The following is a 23,814-nucleotide window of genomic DNA, read 5'->3' as shown; positions in this document are numbered from 1 at the left end:
CATAACAATCCATGATATAATATACTCAAAAGGATCATCAATTAAATACTCATTCAATTATAAAGACACATTGAAGGCCGTAGGCATGCCCACAATCAATAAATTCACTGCTAATCCAGACCCATGCTTGCAATGAGCAACTCCACCTAAATACAAAACCCATCTTAGCAACTAACTCGAAGAAATCTTAGCAACTAACACAAAGAAATGCATTTTTACCAGATGGATGAACAGGCCAACAACAAGGAGATTCAGACCTAGATGTAATCATGCAGATCATCTCATAAGCTCAGGTATGTACATGTTTGAGACAGCGTAATGAGACCAAAATCAGAAGGAAAAGTATATAAAAGATATATTTGATATCATAGCCACATTTTAAGGACCATTTTAGAGAGAGAAAAAAATCACAATAACAAGATTAAAACAATGAAACCCTCACATGTTGTTTTATGGGGCAAGAGCAAAGATAAAATGCTCAACTTACACTGCAATGCCACTGCTACATCATATTCAGCCACAATGATGTATCTCATTTGTGTAGAGAGAGAGAAAGAGAGAGAACAACCAAAACATTTAACCAAACTTTATATTCTGATAGAATGAGTTAGAAACTCACAGACAAACTATAATATGGACAATTTTCTTAATCACAAAAAGGGTTTTTGAACTAACAGATAATAACCGCACAAGAGTGACCCCTAAGCATAGCAGCTCATGTTCCGATAGCAGATCTAAGCTATTGCCAAAGAAGAGCAAGAAGAACACAAAACGCAATAAGCAAAAGCAGCCTCTTCAGATTATTATCCTGATGCCGTTGACCTGTATGCTGGCGGAATCCATGCACATGGCCACCATGAAATGAATTAGAAAACCCGTATGGGAAACCAGCCGGGGTACCATACATAGTAGCATCAGGAAACCCATGTAACTGAAGGTTAAACAGAGACGGAATGAGACCACCAAAAGCCGCAGAGAAAGTGAAATTCCCAAACCTAGCACTTGCCATTGGTGCAAAACCTCCCAACCCACCAGTTAATCCAAACCCGTGGCCGTGGTGGCCAAAATGATTTGGTTCGGGTGGAGGAGCTGTCTCGGGTCTCTGCCCAGCTGGACGATTAGGAATGTCAACACCAGGCATAGACTTTGATCTCGGATCAGTCGATGTCTTTCCCCTACCATACAATGGGACCAACTTCTCCTCCTCAATAAGGGCCTTGCAAACCGGGCATTCCTGGGCTTGCGAGTGACCGTGGAGCCATTTGTAAAGGCAAGGCCAGCAGAAAAGATGTCCACATAAAGTCACAATTGGGTCTTGAGCTAAATCAAGGCAAATATTGCATTCAAAATTACCAGCATCGCTGTTATTATTGTTATTGCTTGAAAAAGAAGGGTTTTGTGAAGGTCTGCTTGTTGATTCACCAAACCCACTTGCCATAATCTCTTTTGGTCCTTTTGCCCCCAAATCTAAAATCCCTATATCAACCACATTATATAACCCTAAATCAACAATTTTTCTTAGAATCACAGCTGCAATATAATTCAATTTTACAACAATAACATATAAAAAAAAAAAATCCAAGTAAATCTAGGTTTGAACCTGGAAAACAGAGAAAACCCTAGGACAAAATTAAAGCCACAGATCAGGTAAATAATATAACAATTGCATAAATCAAGAAACACAATTATTGTAAAAGATTAAGAGGTTGAGAGATTCTCACTGACCTTTGAGATTAAAAGAGAGAGATAGAGAGAGAGCGATCGATCCAATGAAGAGATCGACCCCAAAGTCAGAATGAAGGAAATTGCTGGGAAATGAGTTTTCCGGGAATTTGAAGGTAAATTTTGGGGTTTGGAGGAATGGGAATTGGTATAACCAACTAGTACTAACTATAACGTGACGTAACGTTGATGTGACTTTTCCCTACCTGGTCCTATATTTAGTGCGTATTGCGCAGGGTGTTGGATCTCTTATTAAAATCCAATAAATAAAAAATATTTGTAAAAATAATTTTTTTTTTTTACATGTCTTATATTTATTAAATTTTGATATTGATGATATGTTATTTGATACCAAATACTTTCCCAGATCCTCTCTCTTTCTCTCTTTAAATGTAAAATTTTTTTAGCTAAATTGTAAATTATACACCCTTAAAATTTAGTATGTTTGAATTTTATATTTTGAAATTCTATTATTTTAAAATTTAGATTTTACCTCTCAAAATTTTATTTCATTTGCATTAGCGTCTCTTTTGTCATATTTACAACACGTCATTTTTTGTAACCTAAAAAAATTAAATAATTAAAAGTAATATAATATTATTTTATTAGATAAACTAAACACGCGTAACGAGTTTATATGTCAGTTAACAAAAAAAATGGATAGAGAGGATGAAAACGGAATACAACTTTCGGAAGGAAAATTCAAATTAAAAAATTTTAGGATGTAAAATTCAATCATCTACAAAATTTAAAAGTGTAATTTGTAATTTAGCAAAACTTTTAATTGCTTAGCTGACAGGATTTCATTAGTAAACTGTAATTTGGAGCTTCACAGACCGTATGATGGACCTACTGTTGAATCAACGGTGCTGAAGACAAAGAGAGAATTCAGGTCCACGTTCTAGAATAACGGGATTTGAGATTTGTTTCCCGTTACCAGATTTTGATTTGGTTGGGCCGCCCTCGCATTGACTAACAGGTAACACCACCCTGTTTGACCATGTAGCCGCGGTTCCACACCACACTGGACCGAACCTAAAACCAACGTGCACCGACACATTACAAGCCTGGTATGACAGGAACAAGTCTATTTAGTTTTAAAATAATATTTTATTTTTTAATACCAGCATGATTTGAATCGGACAAAAAATGTAGTTTTGTGGCTTGATGGTTACAGTTCCATGTGCTGTACATGATGCTTGACCAAATATTTGAGTGGTTTGAGTAGTGATATTTTAACAAATGTGTTGTACTAACAATAATGAGAAATTATTAGGTCTACTAAGAGGATTGTTGACATGATCATGTCTAACCTCCTAACTAATAAAATGTTATTATTTATATAAATGCGACATTATCTGATAATTTTTATTTTTTATTTCTTGTGCTATTTAAGAAGCTTACACATACATTTGCAGAGATGACATCATCTCATTGGTCAGGGAGGACCACATCAGCAGTCCTTCCGATGTAAATAATAATTTTTCTACAATGATCGTCTCATCAAAACTCTAATGGTACACGTAGTATTACATATATCATCACATGGCATGGGATTGATGAGTCTACATCAAAAATTCCATATTTATTAAAAAAAAATATCAATTTTGAAAGAATCTTTTCCAACTCACTACGTAAAAAATAAATAAATAAACGTATGATTAGAATTACACAAAGATTATCTTTTTAATTGCCACATAGTGAGTTTGAGAAAAATATCCTCATTCCTATTTAGTACTAAACTTTTTTCTATTTCAAGTTACTTTTTATTTTTTGCTAAACTATTTTCCATTTCAAGTTACCTTATTTTTTGACTTTCAGGTAGGGGTGTGCAGAAAACCCGCCAAACCCGACCCGACCCGACCCAACCTAACCTGCCGAGTTAGGTCGGTTTTTGAGGCTTGGTGTGTTGGGTTGGGTTACAAAAAAAAAAAAAAAAAGTTATAGCAGGTCGGGTTGGGTTTGGGTTTATATATATATTTAAATATATTATATAATTAATAAAAAAAATTAAAAATTTTAGATATATTTTGTTTATAACTGAGTTAGGAATTCATGTATATTTTGTTTATAAGTGAATTAGGATACTAGTTCATTTATATTTTGTTTATTAACTCAGCTGGATACTTAAACATATTTTTTTTTACAACTAATAAGCTGGAATATTAGTTTATATATTAATGTATATTTTGTTTATCAACTCAGGTGGCAAGTGTGATATATTTTTTTCTGCTCAATTTAATAATAATAGTAATAAAAAATATTATCCAACCCATGGGTTAAACCCAACCCAACCCATATGGGTTAGATTGGACTTATGTGATAGATTGGGTTCAGTTGAATTTTTTTGACCCACAATGGTGGGTTGGGTCAAAAAAATCTCCTCAACTTGACCAAACTCAACCAATGCACACCCCTACTTTCAGGTGAAAATATTGAAGTTTCTATTAAAAAAACAAAAAGAAATAGAAAAAGGTTGATGTTTGAATTTCTTTTGGTGGCGGTGAGATTCAATTCTATACATTTGTTCGTCAACCAAAATAAAAATCAAACCAATCAGTCAAATACCACTAAAATTAAATTATTATATCAAGTAATATGTGATTTTTTTTTTTTTGCAAAAATACTTTTTTTGTCCCTATATTTTAGGCTTACTTTCAATTTAGTCTCCAAGTTTTCTTATAATTCAATTTAGTCCTTATATTTTCAAATTTGCAATTAATTTAGTCTATATAATTACCTTGCTTACAAAAAAAAAAAAATGGCAAACTGCCTAATATTAAAAGATTTTAACGTATTTAAATTTTAGTGATCATATTAGTACTTATATGGCAAAAAAGCCACATCAATTTTTTCTCTTTTCTATATTTTTTTAATGAGGAGTTAAGGGCTTAGTTTTGATTCTTGAATGTCAAGAAAATTAAGCATAGGCCTAAAATATAAGGACGAAAATATAATAGCAAAATTTTTTTACCCTTATAACAACTTGGGAGAAGGGATTAGATCTCATGTCTACTAGGTAATGCCCCTAAACCAAAAAAACTCTTGATTCAGAATACATATTAATTATATACTCATTCTTTCATATTTATTGACCTATTTGTTTTTGTATAACTCGTTAATCTACCATGCCAATAAATAAATGTTATTCTATGGAGGATTTTGGTCTTGTAAGTTTGCTTGGTTTTATAGAGAAGCAAATAAAGCTCCCCACTTTTTATACAGGTGGTTTACGTAGTAGCTGTTTTGTAGAATTTCTTGTCATTATTATTATTATTTTTTTAACTTTTCAGAGAAAATAAGGAATAATGTAGTGTTGTTATTTTAGAGTTTCTTGCATTACTTAGTAAGTGTCGAGGGAGAAATTGATGCCTCTATCTAAAATGTTGGGAAGCCAAGCCGAAACTTGACTATGAGCTCTTGAGATGATACCCAAAGGTTTTCGGTATGATGACAAAGCCTATTCAAACAAGAAATAAAGGCTGCACTTGACAAAATAGCAACAAAAAAAAAGCCCAATGAAAAACACGTTACAATACTTAATTAATACATTAGCGGTCCCGGTCTAATAGTTCAAGTGAAATAAAATCTCCAGCAGTAAGGGTAAAATTACACTTAGTCTAGAAAAGACAGATTTAAACAGTCCAATGGTCAATGATTAAATAAAGTTAGGAATGTCTTAGGTCCTGGGGGTCCTTGCATGTCTTGGTTAGGGGAGTTCATTGTACTTTCAATTGTCATTACATCAATGAAAGGAAAAAGTTCGATTGTTACATATACATTATATCCTTCAATCGTAAAATAAAATGTGAAAATTAAAGGTTTCATTGGGAGAGGGAAAGGATTAATTGGCATGGTGTGAAGGGAGAGAGGGGTCCCAGCTCAGTGCAACAAGTATTAAACTAAGATTTTGGTGGGTGTGTATTCATAAGACATGAATGAGACAATGTGGGATGTTTTAGTGAGTGAGATGAGATTAACTCTGAGATTAAGGCTTTTTGTGAGTAGTGGGAGGCATTTATGGGCTATTTTAGCGAGTAAGATGAGATTAATTCTGAGATTAAGGCTTTTTGTGAGGAGTGGGAGGCGTTTGTGTGCTATTTTAGTGTAAAAGAGAAGGAAAAGAGTGTATGAGGTTAGATGAACGTGGGCTGAAAGGGATGAGTAGTGAGCTTAAAGAGAGTTGAATTGCAAGCAAAATGACCAATCAATCAGAAGGTTTCAGAGGGCAGTTATTGTGTCTTTGGGCTAAGATGGCTTATGCTTTTATAATGGAGTTTAAAGGAGCATTAATTAACAAGAATCCAAAAACATAGGTCTAATTCAGGGGTGGAGAACCAAGGTTAATCTTCTTGGAATTTTTTGGTCAAAAGTAGAAGGTTTGCTTTATGGGCTGCTTTGCTTCTTTGGGTAATGACCAGATTTTGCATTAAATGCCAGGATTTCTGGTGCTGAGCTTAATCAATGTGATTGGGGCGTGTATCAAGAGCAAATCCTAAGGCTGCAACTGAGATTTAGACCCCCAAGAAGTAAGATTCAACACCCTAAACCAGGCGTCAAGTTCTAAGCCTACTTCAAGGGGTTTTGCTGGAAATCCCTTTATACCCTCCAAATCGCATGTTCCCAATTTTTTCCCCTTTAGGATTCATGGGCTTAGCACATGAATCATTTCTTGAACGTTTTTAACATTTATAGCATCAATTTACTGGAATTTGAATAATTTGGTTTCAACTCCCCTTCTGCTGGAGGTGCAGTCTTGAATAAAGATGATGGAGTCTCCTCACCCTTTAGACTTTAGCTGATGTTACAAGCCTCGGGTACTGTTCACGTCAGGCAAAGAGTGACCAAAAGCCGATGGGACAACCTCTAATTCATTCTTAAGGACTTAGTTCTATTGTTGTGCTTCGGTTAGGGATGAACAATGGTTGTTTTTTGCCTACTTTCAGTCCTCTGCTCTTTGCTGGGGTCTCTTTGATTGGGCCTATCCACCTGGGCTGGTTCACTTGGGTTAGGTTGTGTGCATCTTACAAAATCAACAGCACATGTTGCCATGGGCTTTCCTTCCTCATGGACTTTTTATTGGTAAATATTCTTTGGGTTTTTTTTTTTATAGATACTTGTAATGGGCTTTTGGGCAATTAATTATGATGTTTGAAACAATATGACAAGTTTTTCAAAATACCTTTGAAAATAACCTTTACTATGATGGATTCCATAAATAACGTTCATTGTTTAATAATCCAAGCTTAACATTAATAGTATCACTACAATTGAACATTCCCGTGTGTAAACACGGGTTACATGCTAGTTACTTATAAACTCAAGATCCAAATAGTGAACATCTAATGTGAGACTCAATATATGCTTGCACAACCCGTACTCAAACAATTCAATTCAATCAAATTATCACAAATGTAGGGTATCACAATTTAAACTCCCCCCACATGTTTTTGATTTGCATATGAACTCCCACCCTTCTTAAATAACAAAATTGTTTGTTTTAATCATAGACACCCAACCAGAATTTGAGAGAATTATTGAGATCACCACGCGGATGAAGAAGGTTAAGGCAGCTTGTGATAATAACCTCACCTTTCATCATTGGTATCCGATCTCTTGTTCACTCAACTACCTCCACAAGTTATGTATTGTTGATCTGGCCCTTTCCCAAGGATAAAGAGATTCCTATAAACTTCACATTCATAATTGACACCTTAATTAAGGCTCAAATTATCTACTAGCATGTTTCTAACTTGAGCTCACACGTATTTACTGAACATGATGGATGAGTTTGAGAAGTTGGTATATTGGCCCAATCATGATGCACAAGTCTTGAAGTATTCCTAAACTAGTAATGTACTATTATGTATTCTCTATTTGCTTCTCCAAGTATGATGAGCTGATCAGCAAATAAGAGGTGAGAATTTGGAATTCTCTTTTTTGAGCTTATTGCTTACTCTAGAGTTCAACTCTTTGGATTATTTTTGAAAGCAGATCCCCCATTAATATGAATAAAAAACAACATAGTAAAAAGGTTCTCTGGTCTAAACCTCTTTGCCAATGTTTAAAACCCCATAAATGTCATCCTTGTGATCCATTGGAAAACCCATTATGGAACCATCCAATCCAAGGCAACAAAAATCTATTTCTTTTGCTTAATGTAAATGATTTTTTTATTAACTCAATTTTAGCATGCTAAGCATTTTTTTCCCTGTACACATAGCACATGTTGTCGATTATATATATGGCACACGCATAAATGGGTCCCGAACTCATTGAATCTTTGTCCAGTTGTCTTTTTAGACCGACGTGATCTCTATTTGTCCTTTTCTACATTTAAAAAAAAAAATAAAAAAAATAAAAAAAAAAAAGGCCTTGAGGTTCAAGCCTCAAAGCTATTTATTATCGTGTGATTACTTCCCTCCAAGTTGTTTTATTTTTCCAATTTATAATCCGCTGACCACTTAGGCAAAACATATTTATTCCTTTTCAAACCAGTTAGCTCTCTTTTTTCTCTCAACTCTACCACATTCACAAACACAACTTAACCAATCAAGCTCATATAAATTTTCCCAAATACCCATTTTTTTGCTTAAACAGAAACAAAAACAAAAAAAAAAAAAATTAAAAAGTTTCACACAACAAGAAGAGCGAAGAAAATCGAAAAATGGGGCTAACGTTGGTACAGAACATAACATATTGGTTATCAGAGCACCCATCAATCGTGAACTTCCGATGGAGTCCCACCCAATCGTGGGGCTCCACGTGGTCATTCGTCATTACAGCAATCTCCTCCTACGTCGTACTCGCCACCACCCTCAACCTCGTACTAGTGCTGATCAAACGCCGCCGTCCGCTGCCACTCGGCCCAATCCCGGCCGTCCACAGCCTCGCCATGGCGCTGATCTCCGCCGTCTCGTTTCCTCCACCTCTTGCGCACATTCTTCGCTATCCTCCGTCGACGGAAACTGACTTTCTTTCGTCTCTTCAACCACTCGATCCTAATCTTCATGAGCTTCCTCTGGCTCGAGTTTTCGCAATCGTTTCAAGTCCTCGCGATTCTGCTGACGACGTTGCTGTACTCCGTGGTTTACGGGTACCGTTTCTGGACCGCGATTGGGCTGCCCAGCGCGTGCTTCCCATTCGTCGTCAACTGCCAGGTCGTTTTGCTTGGCTGCAACTTGGTTTGCCATTTCGGGGTTTTACTCTTGCACTTCCTGAGAGGCGGGTGTAACGGCATGGGCGCGTGGGGGTTCAATTCGGTTCTCAACGGAGCGATTCTGTTGCTGTTCTTGAGGTTCTATGTGAAGATGTATTTGACGAGGAAGAAATCAACGCTCGAGGTAGCGCGTGAAGATGACGCTTCCTCGATCAAACTCAAAGATAAGGACACTTGATGGTTTATACTTTGTACGAGTTTGCGATTCCTTTTTCTTTTTTCTTTTTTCTTTTTTTTTCTTTTTTCTGATAATGATATACCCATAATTGAGGATTGTATATGTTATCAATGAGTATATACTTTTGTATTTTGCATAATATATATATATATATATATTATATTTTGGTAAATTTCATTCGCATACTCAGGTTTCGGTTAATGCAAATCAAGTTTACAATTCTTCAAAACTGACCAATTTGGTTCTTAAATCCGACTTAATCCTTAAAACAATTAGATAAAAATGACTAATTTATCTAACAGCTATTAGAGACTAGTCAATAAATTGATTTTAGAAACCAAATTGGTAAGTTTTGAAAAATATTAAATCTGATTAGCATTAATTCAAATCCCAAAATAAGCCACCAAATTGGTAAATTCACTAAAATGGTAAGTTTTAAAAAATATTAAATTTGATTGGCATTAGCCCAAATTCCAAAATATGCAAATGGAATTTACAGGATACACTATTGTTCTTTATTATCATACTTACATTAATTAAATTCTTTTTGGTATGTATGAGATGTCCTTAAAGAATAAAAGCATAAAAAGATTTTACTAATTTAACTTACTATAATTCCCTGCATATTATTTATCTTTAGTGGTGGCAAAGGAAGTTTCCTTGGTCAACAAAAAGCAAAATGTGAAGCCACAGATTACCTCTCTTTGTAGAAGCTTCCAGATTGAACAGAAAAGTCCAGCAATGGGAATATTGTTTTTGATGAGGTGGGTGGGCTCTTAATATTCAAGTCCAGCAAATACAAATTGAATACTATGAGCCCACGCACAAGTATAACTAAGGATTGTGGTATGATTTTGGTAACCCTTGAGGCTTCTTTTCAATAAGCAAGGCAGCTACTGTCTATTTCAAGCGTTGAGTATTCAGAAATATATTTTTAGTTATATTTGACCCAACATATATTCTTCCAAATGATCTCTGGAATCTATTATTTTCGGCCATTGCTTGACCTTGCCAGGAGAAGAAAAGTATATAAACTATAAACCCCTATGTTTTCTAAAGAGGTGGTTGTCAAATAGGAGAATATCATTTGTAAATGAAGATCAATCTTGTATGAGCCCACGCACAAGTATAACTAAGGATTGTGGTATGATTTTGGTAACCCTTGAGGCTTCTTTTCAATAAGCAAGGCAGCTACTGTCTATTTCAAGCGTTGAGTATTCAGAAATATATTTTTAGTTATATTTGACCCAACATATATTCTTCCAAATGATCTCTGGAATCTATTATTTTCGGCCATTGCTTGACCTTGCCAGGAGAAGAAAAGTATATAAACTATAAACCCCTATGTTTTCTAAAGAGGTGGTTGTCAAATAGGAGAATATCATTTGTAAATGAAGATCAATCTTGGGCACAAGTTTTTTTTCATAACATGTTTAGGTGGTAAGTTTTTATTGGAGTAAACGTTACTTAAGTTCTATAACTAGAATTATTGGTTAATAAATTCAAAATTGAATAACTTATTTTGACGTATTAGGGACACTTGGATGCAATTTTTGCATATAATAATAAAATAAAGAAGAATGTTAGGGATAAAATATTTTTATCTTGCTAATAGAATGATTTCTGATTGAAGTAATATCATTTTTCTAAATGTTCAATGCTAATGTAATTTTTATTTTGCGTCAATTACAATAAGTTATATTAACAATTCAACATTCTTATGCTCGTTATAAAATAAAATGGTCCCCTTTTTTTTATAAGCAATAAAATGGTACCTTTGTCCTAACTATACGTCAGCTTTTAGTTCATCTCTAAATATTTAATTATTTCAATTTTTAAAACAGAATTCTTTTTTTTTTTTTTTTTTTAAACCTAACTCAAACAGAATTCAATGATACATTTATCATGTCCTGAATGATAATTATTAATAATTTCTTTGTACCTACTCATGTGCTTATAATGTAGACACATGACATTAGCAACATAGCCTTACAAAATCAAGATATGTAGATACATAACGTAAAACACACGTTAAGGGCTATGATAAACAATTTTTTTTTTTTTTTCATGATGAGGCTATGATAAACAATTGGTCAGTGTTCACCTGCGGAGAAAATCATACGCTTATAACAAACCTTGGTCGTTTTCGTAATTTTAAAAATTGTACGAAGAAAAAGTATTGAAATCAATTTCTCAAAGGGTATGAACTATGAAAGCAATGTATTGCATTTACAATCAAGGTTCTGTTTGTTTCAGTGTAAAAAAATTTCACATTTTTTTTCCAACACTTAAAAGATAAATCTGAAAATAAATGTTAAATGTTTTCTTGTACTAATGTGTTCTCACAAGTGTTTGGTTGAAAGTTGAAACACTTAAAAAGATAAATATGATAATAAACAGTTTTCAGTATTTAAATACTGAAAACTGTGAGCTAAAAAAAAATGAGTTTGATAAGAGTGTTTTTTACTGGAGTGTTTAAGTTATATTGCTCATTTTAGGGTGTTTAAATACAAAATTTAGAAAACTCTTTTTACTAATTTTCAGTTTTCAAACAACATTGTTTAATAGCACTTTTGTAAATATGTAGAAAATCATAGGACCCACTTAATTAGACAAAACATAAATTGACTTCTCACTCTTCAAATAAAAAAAAAAAAAATTGCACTGTTCTTGTCAGCTTTTTAAAAATAAAACACACACATACCAAACACACAATTATGTTTTTTCACACACTAAAACATGTTATTTGAAACATGGTATCAAACACATTTTTTTATTTTATGAATACTGTAAACACGTGTTTCTACAACACTTTTTAAACCATAATTTTCACATCCTTTTAAATAACGATACTATAAATCTCAACCATAATGTCATATTTTCTTCTAGTAAGGTGTTCTCATGGCCATGGACCTTTCGGCCTATTAAGTAGTAAGCTTCTCTCGCACGTAAGAGGGGAGGTCTTTGCAATATAGTTGAAAATGGCTTGCTGCAAAACAAATCGTAGGTCATCGTATGGTTATCAAACAAGAATTTATCTCGAAGCTACTTCAACTATTGAATAGTATAACTTTAATGTTTTAGTTGTATATAAAGATGCAATAATTATCCAATGGATATGACATATAATCATAGTTTTAAAAATCAGATCGGACTGACTAATTGAATCGATTCAATTGAGAACCGGTCACAAATTCGATCCAGTAAAAACCTCTAAAATTGGACAAATTTGAGAATTGGGAGCAAAAACGGTTCTTTGACTGTGCTAATTTTTAATTCATGCTTATAATATTATTTTTCTCACAATAGGCGGACTCCACAATTTACAAAACTCATTTGTTATTAGAAATTTTCCATGAAAATGAGTAGACTTACCTTATTTTTGCATTTTTAATTCAGTTCGACCCATAATTAAGTATCCTTTCCACATATTGTGAAAAAAAAATAATACATATATCAGATACATGATATATCTTCTTATAAATTTATTTCACATATTGTGAGAAAAATAATACATATATAAGATTCGTGATATATCTTCTTATAAAGACAAGTATACTGGACTGAATTTACTGGGTTCTTAATCCTATCCATTTATTGTTAGAATTAAACTAAGCTTTAACTTAATTTGGAGAATACTTGTCCATGAAGACATGTATTGAAAAATCAGGCTCCTATCCTACTAAAAAAAAAAAAATTACCCCAGCTAACACTGCTAGAGGTTGGGAAGCAATGATCAGTTTGTTGGGCCATTTTGGGTCCAATGTGGAGTAGAAACTAACCCATTAGATAAAGACAAATGCTGAGGGTCCATTAAACGCACCAAACCTAACATCCACCTTAATTAAAACATTATCGATTATTCCGAGCAATTATTAGCCAAAAAATAGTACTACTTCCTAACCAATGTAACCGAAAGAAACGAAGCTCTCAGTTTGACTTATCTGAATGAATCCAACCAATGACGTGGCTCACCTCTCCTCTGGCCTCTGGAATCCAAAAACTCTTCAGATTCACATTTCTCTGTTCTATTGGTCTATAACCCTTTAAATGCCACAGCAACACCTAGCAAAAACTTTTCCAATATTTTTAAAAAAACAAAAACTTTTTTAAAAAAGTCGTATATCTATATGGCAGGTTTTGTCTTCTAGAACCTTATTCTCGAAGCCAAAAGCAAAAACTTAATCATTCCACTCTCCGACAATTCACACTTCGCGTTTGCTCTGACTTTCAGGTATCTATCTCTGAAATTTATCATGTTCATGTTGAAAAATTAAATTTTAGGATTTCAGATTCGTTTTTTATGTAACACTCATGGTTTAGCGGTTTCTGATAAGATTGACAAAAGTGATTAGGATTTTTATTTTTATTTTAGAATTCCTATGATTAAAGCTTAATTATCTTATTATTGAATCTTGTAATTTTAACGCCTCAGGATAGGTTCAGATTTCCATTGTGATTTGGTTAATGAAACTGATATAAACTTATGAGCAGTACAATTTTTTGAGATTTGATTTATGCTAAGTTGTGAATTGGTTATATGGGTGATTCATAATCAATTTTTGAAGTAAAGAACAAAGAGTTATGAAAGCTGTTCTAATCCCTGTTCCTTAGGTTCTCCAATTATATTGGACCATCTTGTTGTATTGACCAATGAAGAACGTGGTTGAATTTAATTGTCCTTGGATAAAGATAACATCATTTTTTGTTGGATTTGGTCAATACAATCATGCAGTTGAATTCGATTCGAGGAAATTTAGATACAACACCTAAAAACTGTACCTAAGTTTTTCTTATGTAGATACATACACTTGCTTTAGCTATTAGGATTCATGTAGTTGTTAAAAAGATAAGAGACACTGATCCTTGCTTTGTATTTTCCTTGCCGGAAAAGGATCCTCCAATCTCCATTTCAAATTGATTCATTTCATGGTTTGGATCAAATATAGTAGATCTAAAGGTGTATCTAATACCACAATACGCAGCATCATGTACTCTTTTAGATACAAGAAACCAAATCTAACCGTGAAATGGATTTTCTTCATTTTCATTTGAAATGGAGAGGATCATTCCTTGCCTGGGTCTACTCATTTTTGTTGGGCTTCTAGTCCAAATGAATGTCAGTTTGAGTTTTAGCATTAGAGACACTGATTAAAAACTCCAAACTCTTGCTCAATCTAAGGTTTAATGGCCTTCTGCTTCATCAGGGATGAGCTATGTGGGGGTTTCTTCGACGATTGGAACACTGCTCAGCCTATAGCGGTAAGATTTATTATTAGTTGTACTGATGACTTATGATCTTCTCTTGGAATTGGTTTACACGTTCAATTTAGCTTTTTGATAGAGAAGCTATGACATGGATATGGACTGTTTTTCTTTTAAGATGGACATTTCCCCCCCTAATATTTGCTTTTATTTATTTTCCCTCGAATTTTAGGAACATTTCCAGTAACTTTGGAGGCCCGCTATTGTAGCTGTCTTTAGGAGTAAGGTTTTTGAACAGTTTCTGAAGAGATATGGAAGTTTTTGGGCCTCTCAAATCTGATATAAATAAATTAAAGCACCGCCCTTTGACTCCTATTAGGACTTTAAGGGGTATTACTTGTTTACTGGTGTATATTTCCACCGCCTTCATGTTTTTAGTGTATTTTGCACCCGTGGCTGTTGTTATGTTGCGGCTTGTCAGCATACGTTGCAGTAGGAAAGTAACATCCTTCATCTTTGGTATGTGGCTTGCTATGTGGCCATTCCTATTTGAAAAAATAAACAGGACTAGAGTGGTTTTTTCGGGAGACATGGTTCCAGCAGGGGAGCGTGTTTTGCTTATTGCCAATCACAGAACTGAGGTTGATTGGATGTACTTGTGGAATCTTGCATTGCGGAAGGGGCGTCTGGGCTACATCAAGTATATCCTTAAGAGCAGCTTGATGAAATTACCTCTTTTTGGTTGGGGATTTCAAATCTTGGAGTTTATTCCTGTGGAGAGGAAGTGGGAAACTGATGAACCTATTATGCGCAATATGCTTTCCACATTTACGAATCCTCGAGATCCATTATGGCTCGCTGTTTTTCCTGAAGGAACTGATTTTACGTACGGCCTCATTATCTCTTTTCATATTCTATTAAATTCCTTGTGCATGAATCTTATTTTATAGGAAAAGATTAATATATTATTAAGTTCAGCATATGTCTTTTTTGACCTTTTAATCCAAAGTTACCTCACTTTGGCTAGCAATTACAGATCTTGACACATAGTAAATGATGCGTGCAGTCCTTTTCATATATGCTATGCATCTTTCCTTATATGCTGTCCCCATATTGTTTTGTTCTAGGACACATTTTGAACCCATGAAATTTTATTTGGATATAAGACTTATGTTTACTCCATGTAAGACATTAACTTTTCCTTGCTTTCTTATACAGTGAAGACAAATGCAAAAAGAGTAAAAAATTTGCAGCTGAAGCTGGACTTCCTGTGCTGGAGAATGTCCTACTCCCCAAAACAAGGGGCTTTTGTGCTTGCTTAGATGCTCTGCAGGGCTCCTTGGATGCAGGTTGTTTTTCAAAATTATGCTCTTGTCTTCCATTAAATTTTTTTTTTCACTTTCAAGGGAGGGGTTTGCATTGGCAATTGTTTAGTAAAATTAATTGCATATCTCTGGTAGGGATGAGAATTTGAGTGTGCTTATACTGTGAGCTGCACATGTGGTAATGCCAACTCTTTCCCAAAGATGATGCTTTGCGGCCTTCTCTGCCTTAATAATTGCAATTCCTGATTCCTTTCGCATTACCATTGGGACTGTAGACTAGTGTTGTGAAACTTACAAAGGAATGGAAGAAAAATGACTGCTTTCTGTAGAATCTATTGACAACGTCTTGATGATTGAAACTGCAGGTGGTGAATTCAGTTGAAATGTTTGCTAGTTTAGTCACATGTAATCTTGATAGCTGTTTGTTTGTTACTTGTAATTCTTATGACAGGAGTTGTACTTGTTTATCATTTTCATCTCAAATAGCTTATTTGATACTTAATAACCTTTCATGTTTATTAAACTGCAGTTTATGATGTGACCATTGCATACAAGCATCAATGCCCTTCTTTTTTGGACAATGCATTTGGTGTGGATCCTTCAGAAGTTCACATTCATATTCGACGTTTCCCTGTTGAGAAGATTCCTGCATCTGATAGTGAGGCTGCTGATTGGTTAATGGATGCCTTCCAGCTCAAGGACCAGTTACTCTCCGATTTTAAGACTCAAGGCCATTTCCCTAACCAAAGAACAGAAGAAGAACTTTCTACACTGAAGTGCTTGGTAAATTTTACTGTTGTAATTTCTTTGACAGTTTATTTTACTTATCTTACCTTTTTTTCGTCCATTTGGTTTAAAATATACGTAGGTTTATCATGTGCATACCTTTCATTTGCTACATATTTCAAAATTCAACCTTGGCCAGTTTTAGGCTTTCTTAGAGCAATGCTCTATAGCAAAAAGACCAGAAGTGAGTAGTAGCTTGTGAATTAGAAATTGGAACAATAAATTCTTGTTTATGAACTTAATTTCTGAATGTTCTAATCTCCTGCTGTAATTTTAATGTTTTGGAATGTTGACTTTTTGTTGGGTAATCAGAACCTTGAGAGTAATTCTCTAGTCTTTACTGTTAGAGAGATATTCAAGTTTGCCGCTGAAATGATAACTATTCAGTAGAAAATGCTCAGTTCATTCTTTCAGGAATAATTTGTAACATTGCTTATAGAAGAGGCATGACGTTGTAGTTAGGCCCCTTGTTGAGTAATTAAGGTAAGTTGTCTGTTTATTTGGGGATCTCTTTTGGAATTGACAGTAACATAAGCTGAAAGGTTGTGCCAATTGATGCTGCTTTTTAGAGAAAGTTCAGCTCTAAATAATTGCCAGTTAGCTTCAAGAAAAATGCTCCATGCTTTTATTTAAGGCCGATTGTACTTTATACCTAATGTTGAGCTAAACCACGACCACTTGTTATTGAAGATATAAAATTTTGTTTGAACATACGTATGGTCCATTAGAATTCACATTTCATTGCTTTCTAATTTTGTAAATCAGCGCTTATGTAGCTTAGAGTAAATCTATAACACTGTTCATCTTGCAACCTGGGCAAACAAATGTGCTGAGTGCAGGGTTGAAATTGTAATGTTCTAATCAAAACAAATGTTTTCTTTTGACAACTTTATTGGTTATTGACTAGGTACTATGTTGTGCAGTCGTAACTTTGCAATAATATTTGCCTCCCCATATACCCTTCCTAAAAAAAATCTCTATAAAACAAAGAAGACTCATGATATGGCAAGTCTAATGTGCTATTTAGTTACTGCATGCACACACATTTGAAGAAAATTTCTCACTCTCCATGCTTCCATTGCACTATAAGAATTGTAGTCAATATTTGTGTTTAAAGTCATCCATCTTTACATCCTTTCCCTCCTATCGTGTGGTCAACTCAATAATGTTAAAGATTTTAAATAATTTGTTCAAACTTTCAAGATTTGGCTGGTGGCATCATAAGAAAAATTGTGAATAACAGGGCTAGGTAGAAACGTCTCAGAAAGTAATCGAACTCATTTAAGTATTTCAACTTCAATTCATTGCAATTTTTGTGGGTGTTTGGGTGCTACTGAACTTAAGCTAGCTGGAAGTACGGAATGTCTGGACACAAATGAATCTCAGGTTCTATAAATGTTTCGAGGAAAGATGATTACATAGGATTATTAAAAAAAAAAAAAAAAAAAGGGGCAAATGTTAAAGTGGAAGTATCACGGCTTATTTGGAGGAACTTTATTCACGGTTCAAGGTAGTTTTAAATGCAACAGGTAGTCATTTATCTTATGTCTCCAATATGCATCTTTTCTGTCATATTATAGATCGCACAACTATAAAAGGGATGATGCATATATCGGCTGTTTCATATTTCCTTTCATTGTTCATAGGCATTAGTTCCACGCTCCATGCCTTATATGTTATAAAAAAAAAAAAAAAAAAAGGTGCAAATGTTAAAGTGGAAGTATCACGGCTTATTTGGAGGAACTTTATTCACGGTTCAAGGTAGTTTTAAATGCAACAGGTAGTCATTTATCTTATGTCTCCAATATGCATCTTTTCTGTCATATTATAGATCGCACAACTATAAAAGGGATGATGCATATATCGGCTGTTTCATATTTCCTTTCATTGTTCATAGGCATTAGTTCCACGCTCCATGCCTTATATGTTAAATAAATAATCTAGTCCGTCCGCTTTATGAAATGGATGTATGTTGTTAAGTAGGATAATTTACCGAATATAAAAGATAAATAGTCAATTTGAGATGACTAATCTCCTGAACTAGAGAAATGGTTAATTTTTTGTTTAATTTTCATTAATGCATTTAACGTACATAAGTAGCCAATGATGAGATAACTCCATCAACAAATCTTAAAAGATAGGGAACTAATCCTATCCTAAAACATAGGAATTAATTTGAATACAAGGAAATAACAATACTAATATATTACTACTTTATTCAGATAAAGATCTATCCCAAAGACTAAATTTAAATACTCCTAATTCAAATAACAATGCTGGGCATCCGGGGTGAAAACAATGTCTCACAGCAAAAGTGATCTACACATTTTTGCAAGTAGAGGCGAACTCATTTACACATCTGGCCCATCATGCTTCTGATTGTCCACCACAGTTTTTTGACAAAGAATTGTCGGCAGCATTTTCTTTTCAATAAATTGTAAGATGCTTTATTGTCCACCACCAATTCTTCAAACGGTTAGGATTAAAATTTTGTCAACGGGCCTACTTTTGTAGCTGTTGAAGATGTTCAAATTGGAGCCCAAATGAAAGGATGCACAATATATCACATTTTGACGATGAGATTTTAGATTGATTCACAAGTCAATAAAATCTCAAAAGTCAAAACAAAATAACACACACATATATATAAAAATAAATATGCATGCATCTCTCTCTCTCTCTCTCTCTCTCTCTCTCTCTCTCTCTCTCTCTCTATATATATATATATAGCAATCATTCATTAAATAATGGGTCTAAACTTTAAATAGTTGAATAGATTTTTTTTTTTTTTTTTAATTTTATTAAGCTAATAAGTAATAACATTGTGCCAACCCAACAATCAAACCCAACCACAGGGATAGGCTTGATATTTAGACCTACCATGGTTTGGGTTGGGAAGTTCTCGATCCAAGGAAGTAGAGTTGGGCTGAAAATTGAAAAATATCCAAAACTTAGCCTATGCAACCAGCCAATTAATGTTTTTTTGTGTGTGTGTATATCAATGTTTTTTTTTTTGGGGGGGGGGGGGGGGTGGGGGTTTGGATTTGGCCTACCAAGTTCCAATACATAATGTGTCTTTGTGCATGGTGCAATGTAAGTTTTATATAAGTTCACAGCATATAAATTTTTATTTTAATTTATTGATAATATTTTATTTCTAATAATATAGAGTTTGTAAATCTATTTTTTCATAAACACATAAGTAAAAAATAATCTATATCTAATAAACTTGAATAAAATAATGTCAAACTTTAATTTAGTTATTATTAAATTATTAACCATTAGTATTAGTATGTGATAGAATAAAAAAAAATAGTCATGGTGTTTAGTATTTACTTTACATTAGAAAGAATAATTAATTAAATAATTCATAAACAAGCTTTGAGACTATATAACACCGATTGATGATGAGCTCAATTCGGTTATGTCTGAAATAAAATTAAATAAATCAATCATAAATTTTTAATTATTTGGCTCGATCGATTACAACCCTATTTGAGGTTGTCTTTTTTTCTTTTTGAGGTAAAATTTGAGGTTGTCTTATATGGATAAACCAAGTTGGTTTTGGTTGTCAAAAAATAAAAATATAAAAAAAAAAAAAAAAATCCACTTGAAAGACAACTAATGGATCAATTAGTCATCAAGGTTTTGGTTAGATGAAACTATGACAGCCTTGCCAACCTTCTTTGCAAATGTTAGGTTTCTTTGCCTTTTGACCTCATGAATGTTTTTTAACCTATTAGGTAACAAGCTTCAACATCATGACTACAGTTGTGTCCAATTTTTGTTTAACGACAATGAAAGAAGCTATGGCTATTTGCCATTGTCTTTATCAAAAAAGGAACATTGCTATCTCTTCCACGCACTGTTTGTTTACTTAATGTTGGGTTGGTTGAACTAAGCCCCAAACCGAAATGTTCATAAAATTTCTTCTTACGTACAAACAGCAGCACTGGTGACCAAGTTGTGATCTTTCATTTACCAAATCCTTTGAATTAGCTGTGATATGACATATGAGTAACTTGTTGACTTGTCTCAAGTTCCTTTTTTCCATCTACCGAACTCACCAGTATTTTCATACTAGAGCCATATCAATACATTATACATAATGTATGATAAAAACATCATTATAAGTAAAAAAGGAAAAAGGTTTAACCGATTAACCTATTAAGTGACGGCAAATTAAGAAGCGGGTTGGGGGTATTGCAGTGTCAATGTGTAGCTTTTGACCTAAGACTAACAAAAGATAGATTGATGTATGGTGTGATAATTGGATACTAGGAAGACCTTTTAGGTATCGTATTGAGGGTCCATTATCTCATGTAGAAGACAAAATTAATGTTGAATTTATGCATCAAGTAAATGCATGGAATCTAGAATCTTTAACCATTCTACTGCTTGACGAAATAAATGAACTTATTAGAGGTACTCCTTTGGCACAATACCATATCCAACCAGACAAACTGATTTGGCCAAATTAACAGCTAGTGCACTATGAAAAAAGCATCCAAATTCATTTACACGCATGAAAGGATTTATTTTGATAAAAGTAGATGGAATTGGATTTGGAAAACCCTATGTCCACCAAAAAAAATATATCAATTTTTTATATAGAAATGCATCCATAATAGATTACTGACACATTCCTTTATTGCTTACCACCAACATGGTATTGGCTTTGAGTGTCTTCGATGTCTAAATCTTGAAAGTACTTTACATGTCATTCGAGACTGCCCTTGGGTAAAGGAATTCTAGATTGTTGTTCCTGAACAACGAGAAATATTTTTTTTCCATAAATCGTTGGTAGAATGGTTACATGAAAATTTGATTAATATATCTCCCAATTCTTTTCAAATGATGCCTTGGAATATTTAATTTGCTTATGGAATTTGGCAACTTTGGCTTTCTAGAAATAATAGGATATTTAATCCTCCTTCTAAAACAGTTAACCAGCTTATGCACAAAACTTTACATTTAGCTACAAAATTTTATCATCTTGCATATAATAGAAAAACAAAAGGTACAAAAGTTACTAAAATAATATCTTGGCATCCTCCATAGCCTTCTTTTGTTACTTTAAATACAGATGGTAGTTCTAAATATAACACTGGTAAAGCAGGAGGCAGTGGTGTTTTAAACACAGTAAAGGAAGATGGATAAAAAGCTTCTCAATTCACATTGGCATTGCCTCAAATAAATGAATAATATTGCAGAAATATGTGTTGTTAGATATGGATTAAAAATGGCCTGGGAATTAGGGTATAAACATATAAATCTAGAAATTGATTCTTAAATTTTCCTCAATTAGCTAACAACATATGGTGTTCTAGCACTGGAACTTTCTCTTTTGATTTTGGATTGCAAGATGCTACTCGGCCAAAAATGGATTATCCTTTCACGTCATATCTTAAGTGAAGCAAATGACGTGGCAAATGAACTAGCAAAGAGGGGACGAGAGCACCAATGCAATGTCAGAGAATATAATGTGATGATGCCACAAAATTATACCACCTTAAATTGTCCATATGGCTCGTCTACAGAAAGAGAAGAAAGATAAGGAAAATGAGCATAGCCAAGTTGTGTCGTCCCTTCTTTGGGAACGGACGAGTAATGTCTCGTCCGTGGTTCCTTTGGGGCGGACGAGGATAGTCTCGTCCACACAGAGGACGGACGAGGAAAGCATGGTCTTGCCGTGGCTCATCCACCCTTAATTAGGGATAGACGAGCCAAGCATCCTTAACCAAAAAGGATCGAAACCTCCATTGCTCGTAAAGGGGCATCGGTTCAGATGAAACGTCGTCTAAGGAAGTTATGGAAGTTACCTCCGATTTCGGTGAACTCCTTGACAATAGGAACGGTTATCGAAGCCAATAACCGTTACACACACTATATAAACGTGATCCTGCGTAAAGGTAAGGGGATTTCGGACATTTTTTACTTTGGACCTAGAGAAGGAAGAAAACACTTAGATATTTTTTTCTCTCCATTCCAGCCTTCTAACTTCATCATCGGAGGGTTATAGGCCGGCCTCCACCAGTCTTCACTCTGGTTTTGGTTTTACAGGACCCAGTTCTCCAAATTGACGAAGTTTGAAGATTTCCAACCCACTGATCTTCCAGAATTATCAGTTGGCGCCGTCTGTGGGAATCTCGTAGTTGTCGCTCTTGAACTTGTTTAGTTCTGCGAGTTCTTTCTCACAAGAAAGGGTTTGAGATGGTTCGGACTAGATCGAGGGCAACTAGCCCGGGTCCTCAACAGAGTAGGGATGCGTCGAGTAATCCCCATCGCGATCGACAATCTGCACCCAATGTGCAGGCCTCGTCTGTTCAGCATATGCAGTCGATGGCGGCTGCGATGGCGGAGTTAACTCGCCAAAATCAGGAGTTACGGAGAGAAGTTAACTTAAGAAGGCAGACACATCAAGAGCAGGATGAAGAAGGGCCAACCCAAGACCAAGAGAGCAGGGAGAACTTTCATCGTGGGAGCCCATCAAGGGATACCACTTCACGAAGGGCATCTGACTTGAAGAGAGAGATGGATCAGATGAAGAAGGCTATGGACGAGATGAAGGAGAATATGAGGAGGGCAAATCCAGTGGAAGATTTGGTACATAGAACTGACTCTCCTTTTACGGCCTCCATCAATGGCCATCCCCTACCACCGAAGTTTAAAATGCCTTCTTTGGATTCATACGATGGGAATCGGGATCCTTTTGATCACATTGCCACCTTCAAGACCACTATGCATCTGCAAGGTGTTGAGTGTGCCACGTGTCCCTTAATGACTGGGTGACGTCGCTTCAGATGCCTGAGCTTTCTCCTTATAAATAGTGGAATACCTCCAGTACCCTCTCCATTTCTGAAATTTCTTTCCCTGTCCTTCCTCGTCTTAGATATTCGTTTAGAAGCTTCACGCGTCTATAGCCTTCCTTCGTCCTAGATCCAGGTATTTCTCTTTTCCTCGTCCTTAGTTTTCTTGTTCAAGATGGTAGACATTGTACTTTCTTCGTCTAGCGATAGCATAGGTAAGGCTATAGACGAGTATAATGACGAGAGTAGCTATAATTCTAGTAGCGATAGTGACAGTAGTAGGGGGAATACCACGGACGAGGAGTACGTCTCTGGCGTCCCTGGGCTTCCCATGGAAGTTATACAAGAACAACTTAGGAAGGCCTCAGGGTCTCGGGCTGGTACTTCGTCCTCTGACCCTCGTCCTAACACCTTAGATGAAGAAGAAGTTACTGTATATAGTTGTGCGATAGATATCCCTTCCAAGACGGACGAGCAGAGACTGAAAAACCTTAAGGAGTGGTACCAAATTCCAGACGAGTATAACCCAAGAGTACCCGTCCGTGGAGAATGGTGTTGCAACCCTCGCTT

At 34.8% G+C, this 23,814-nt stretch overlaps 4 protein-coding genes across 9 annotated transcripts in view; 3 read left to right on the top strand and 1 right to left on the bottom strand.

Annotated features, from left to right (window-relative positions):
- Window positions 1–421: 421 nt before the first annotated feature.
- LOC112011986 (uncharacterized) lies at window positions 422–1,890 on the bottom strand. Of its 3 annotated transcripts, XM_024044347.2 has the most exons (3): window positions 1,726–1,890; window positions 1,601–1,619; window positions 422–1,476 (listed from the first exon to the last, which is right to left on the bottom strand). In XM_024044347.2, the coding sequence occupies exon 3, from the start codon at window positions 1,436–1,438 to the stop codon at window positions 740–742; it is 699 nt and encodes a 232-aa protein (XP_023900115.1). In that variant the 5' UTR covers window positions 1,439–1,476; window positions 1,601–1,619; window positions 1,726–1,890; the 3' UTR covers window positions 422–739. The 3 variants fall into 3 exon arrangements, with proteins under 3 accessions (XP_023900115.1, XP_023900114.1, XP_065623486.1); XM_024044346.2 differs by lacking the exon at window positions 1,601–1,619 and having other exon boundaries at window positions 1,726–1,888; XM_065767414.1 differs by lacking the exon at window positions 1,601–1,619 and having other exon boundaries at window positions 422–1,500; window positions 1,726–1,883.
- A 6,249-nt stretch (window positions 1,891–8,139) lies between these two features.
- Window positions 8,140–9,260, top strand: LOC112011994 (fatty acid elongase 3-like). The gene is given in 2 exon segments (XM_024044353.2): window positions 8,140–8,634; window positions 8,636–9,260. Coding segments are annotated over 2 exon segments (729 nt in total). The 5' UTR covers window positions 8,140–8,389; the 3' UTR covers window positions 9,120–9,260.
- Window positions 9,261–13,023: 3,763 nt separating this feature from the next.
- LOC112011983 (probable 1-acyl-sn-glycerol-3-phosphate acyltransferase 4) lies at window positions 13,024–16,685 on the top strand. Of its 4 annotated transcripts, XR_010626595.1 has the most exons (6): window positions 13,024–13,353; window positions 14,327–14,381; window positions 14,557–15,210; window positions 15,543–15,673; window positions 15,785–16,014; window positions 16,179–16,286. XR_010626595.1 is itself a non-coding variant. In XM_024044339.2 (5 exons), the coding sequence occupies exons 3-5, from the start codon at window positions 14,636–14,638 to the stop codon at window positions 16,625–16,627; spliced, it is 1,155 nt and encodes a 384-aa protein (XP_023900107.1). In that variant the 5' UTR covers window positions 13,027–13,353; window positions 14,327–14,381; window positions 14,557–14,635; the 3' UTR covers window positions 16,628–16,685. The 4 variants fall into 4 exon arrangements, 3 of the variants coding, with proteins under 3 accessions (XP_023900107.1, XP_023900108.1, XP_023900109.1); XM_024044339.2 differs by lacking the exon at window positions 15,785–16,014 and having other exon boundaries at window positions 13,027–13,353; window positions 16,179–16,685; XM_024044340.2 differs by lacking the exon at window positions 15,785–16,014 and having other exon boundaries at window positions 13,027–13,353; window positions 14,302–14,381; window positions 16,179–16,685.
- Window positions 16,686–23,419: 6,734 nt separating this feature from the next.
- Window positions 23,420–23,814, top strand: part of LOC112011995 (pathogenesis-related thaumatin-like protein 3.5) — a 7,973-nt gene continuing 7,578 nt past the window's right edge. Inside the window, exon 1 of the mRNA XM_065767419.1 lies at window positions 23,420–23,776. Coding sequence (XP_065623491.1) covers window positions 23,420–23,776 — 357 coding nt within the window. The remainder of the gene's footprint in view (window positions 23,777–23,814) is intronic.

Source organism: Quercus suber, unplaced genomic scaffold (genome assembly GCF_002906115.3).
Source record: "Quercus suber isolate HL8 unplaced genomic scaffold, Cork oak 2.0 scaffold_803, whole genome shotgun sequence".
NCBI lineage: Eukaryota > Viridiplantae > Streptophyta > Magnoliopsida > Fagales > Fagaceae > Quercus > Quercus suber.
Note: the sequence above shows the minus strand (reverse complement) of the source record. Positions and strands in the feature narration are given on the sequence as shown.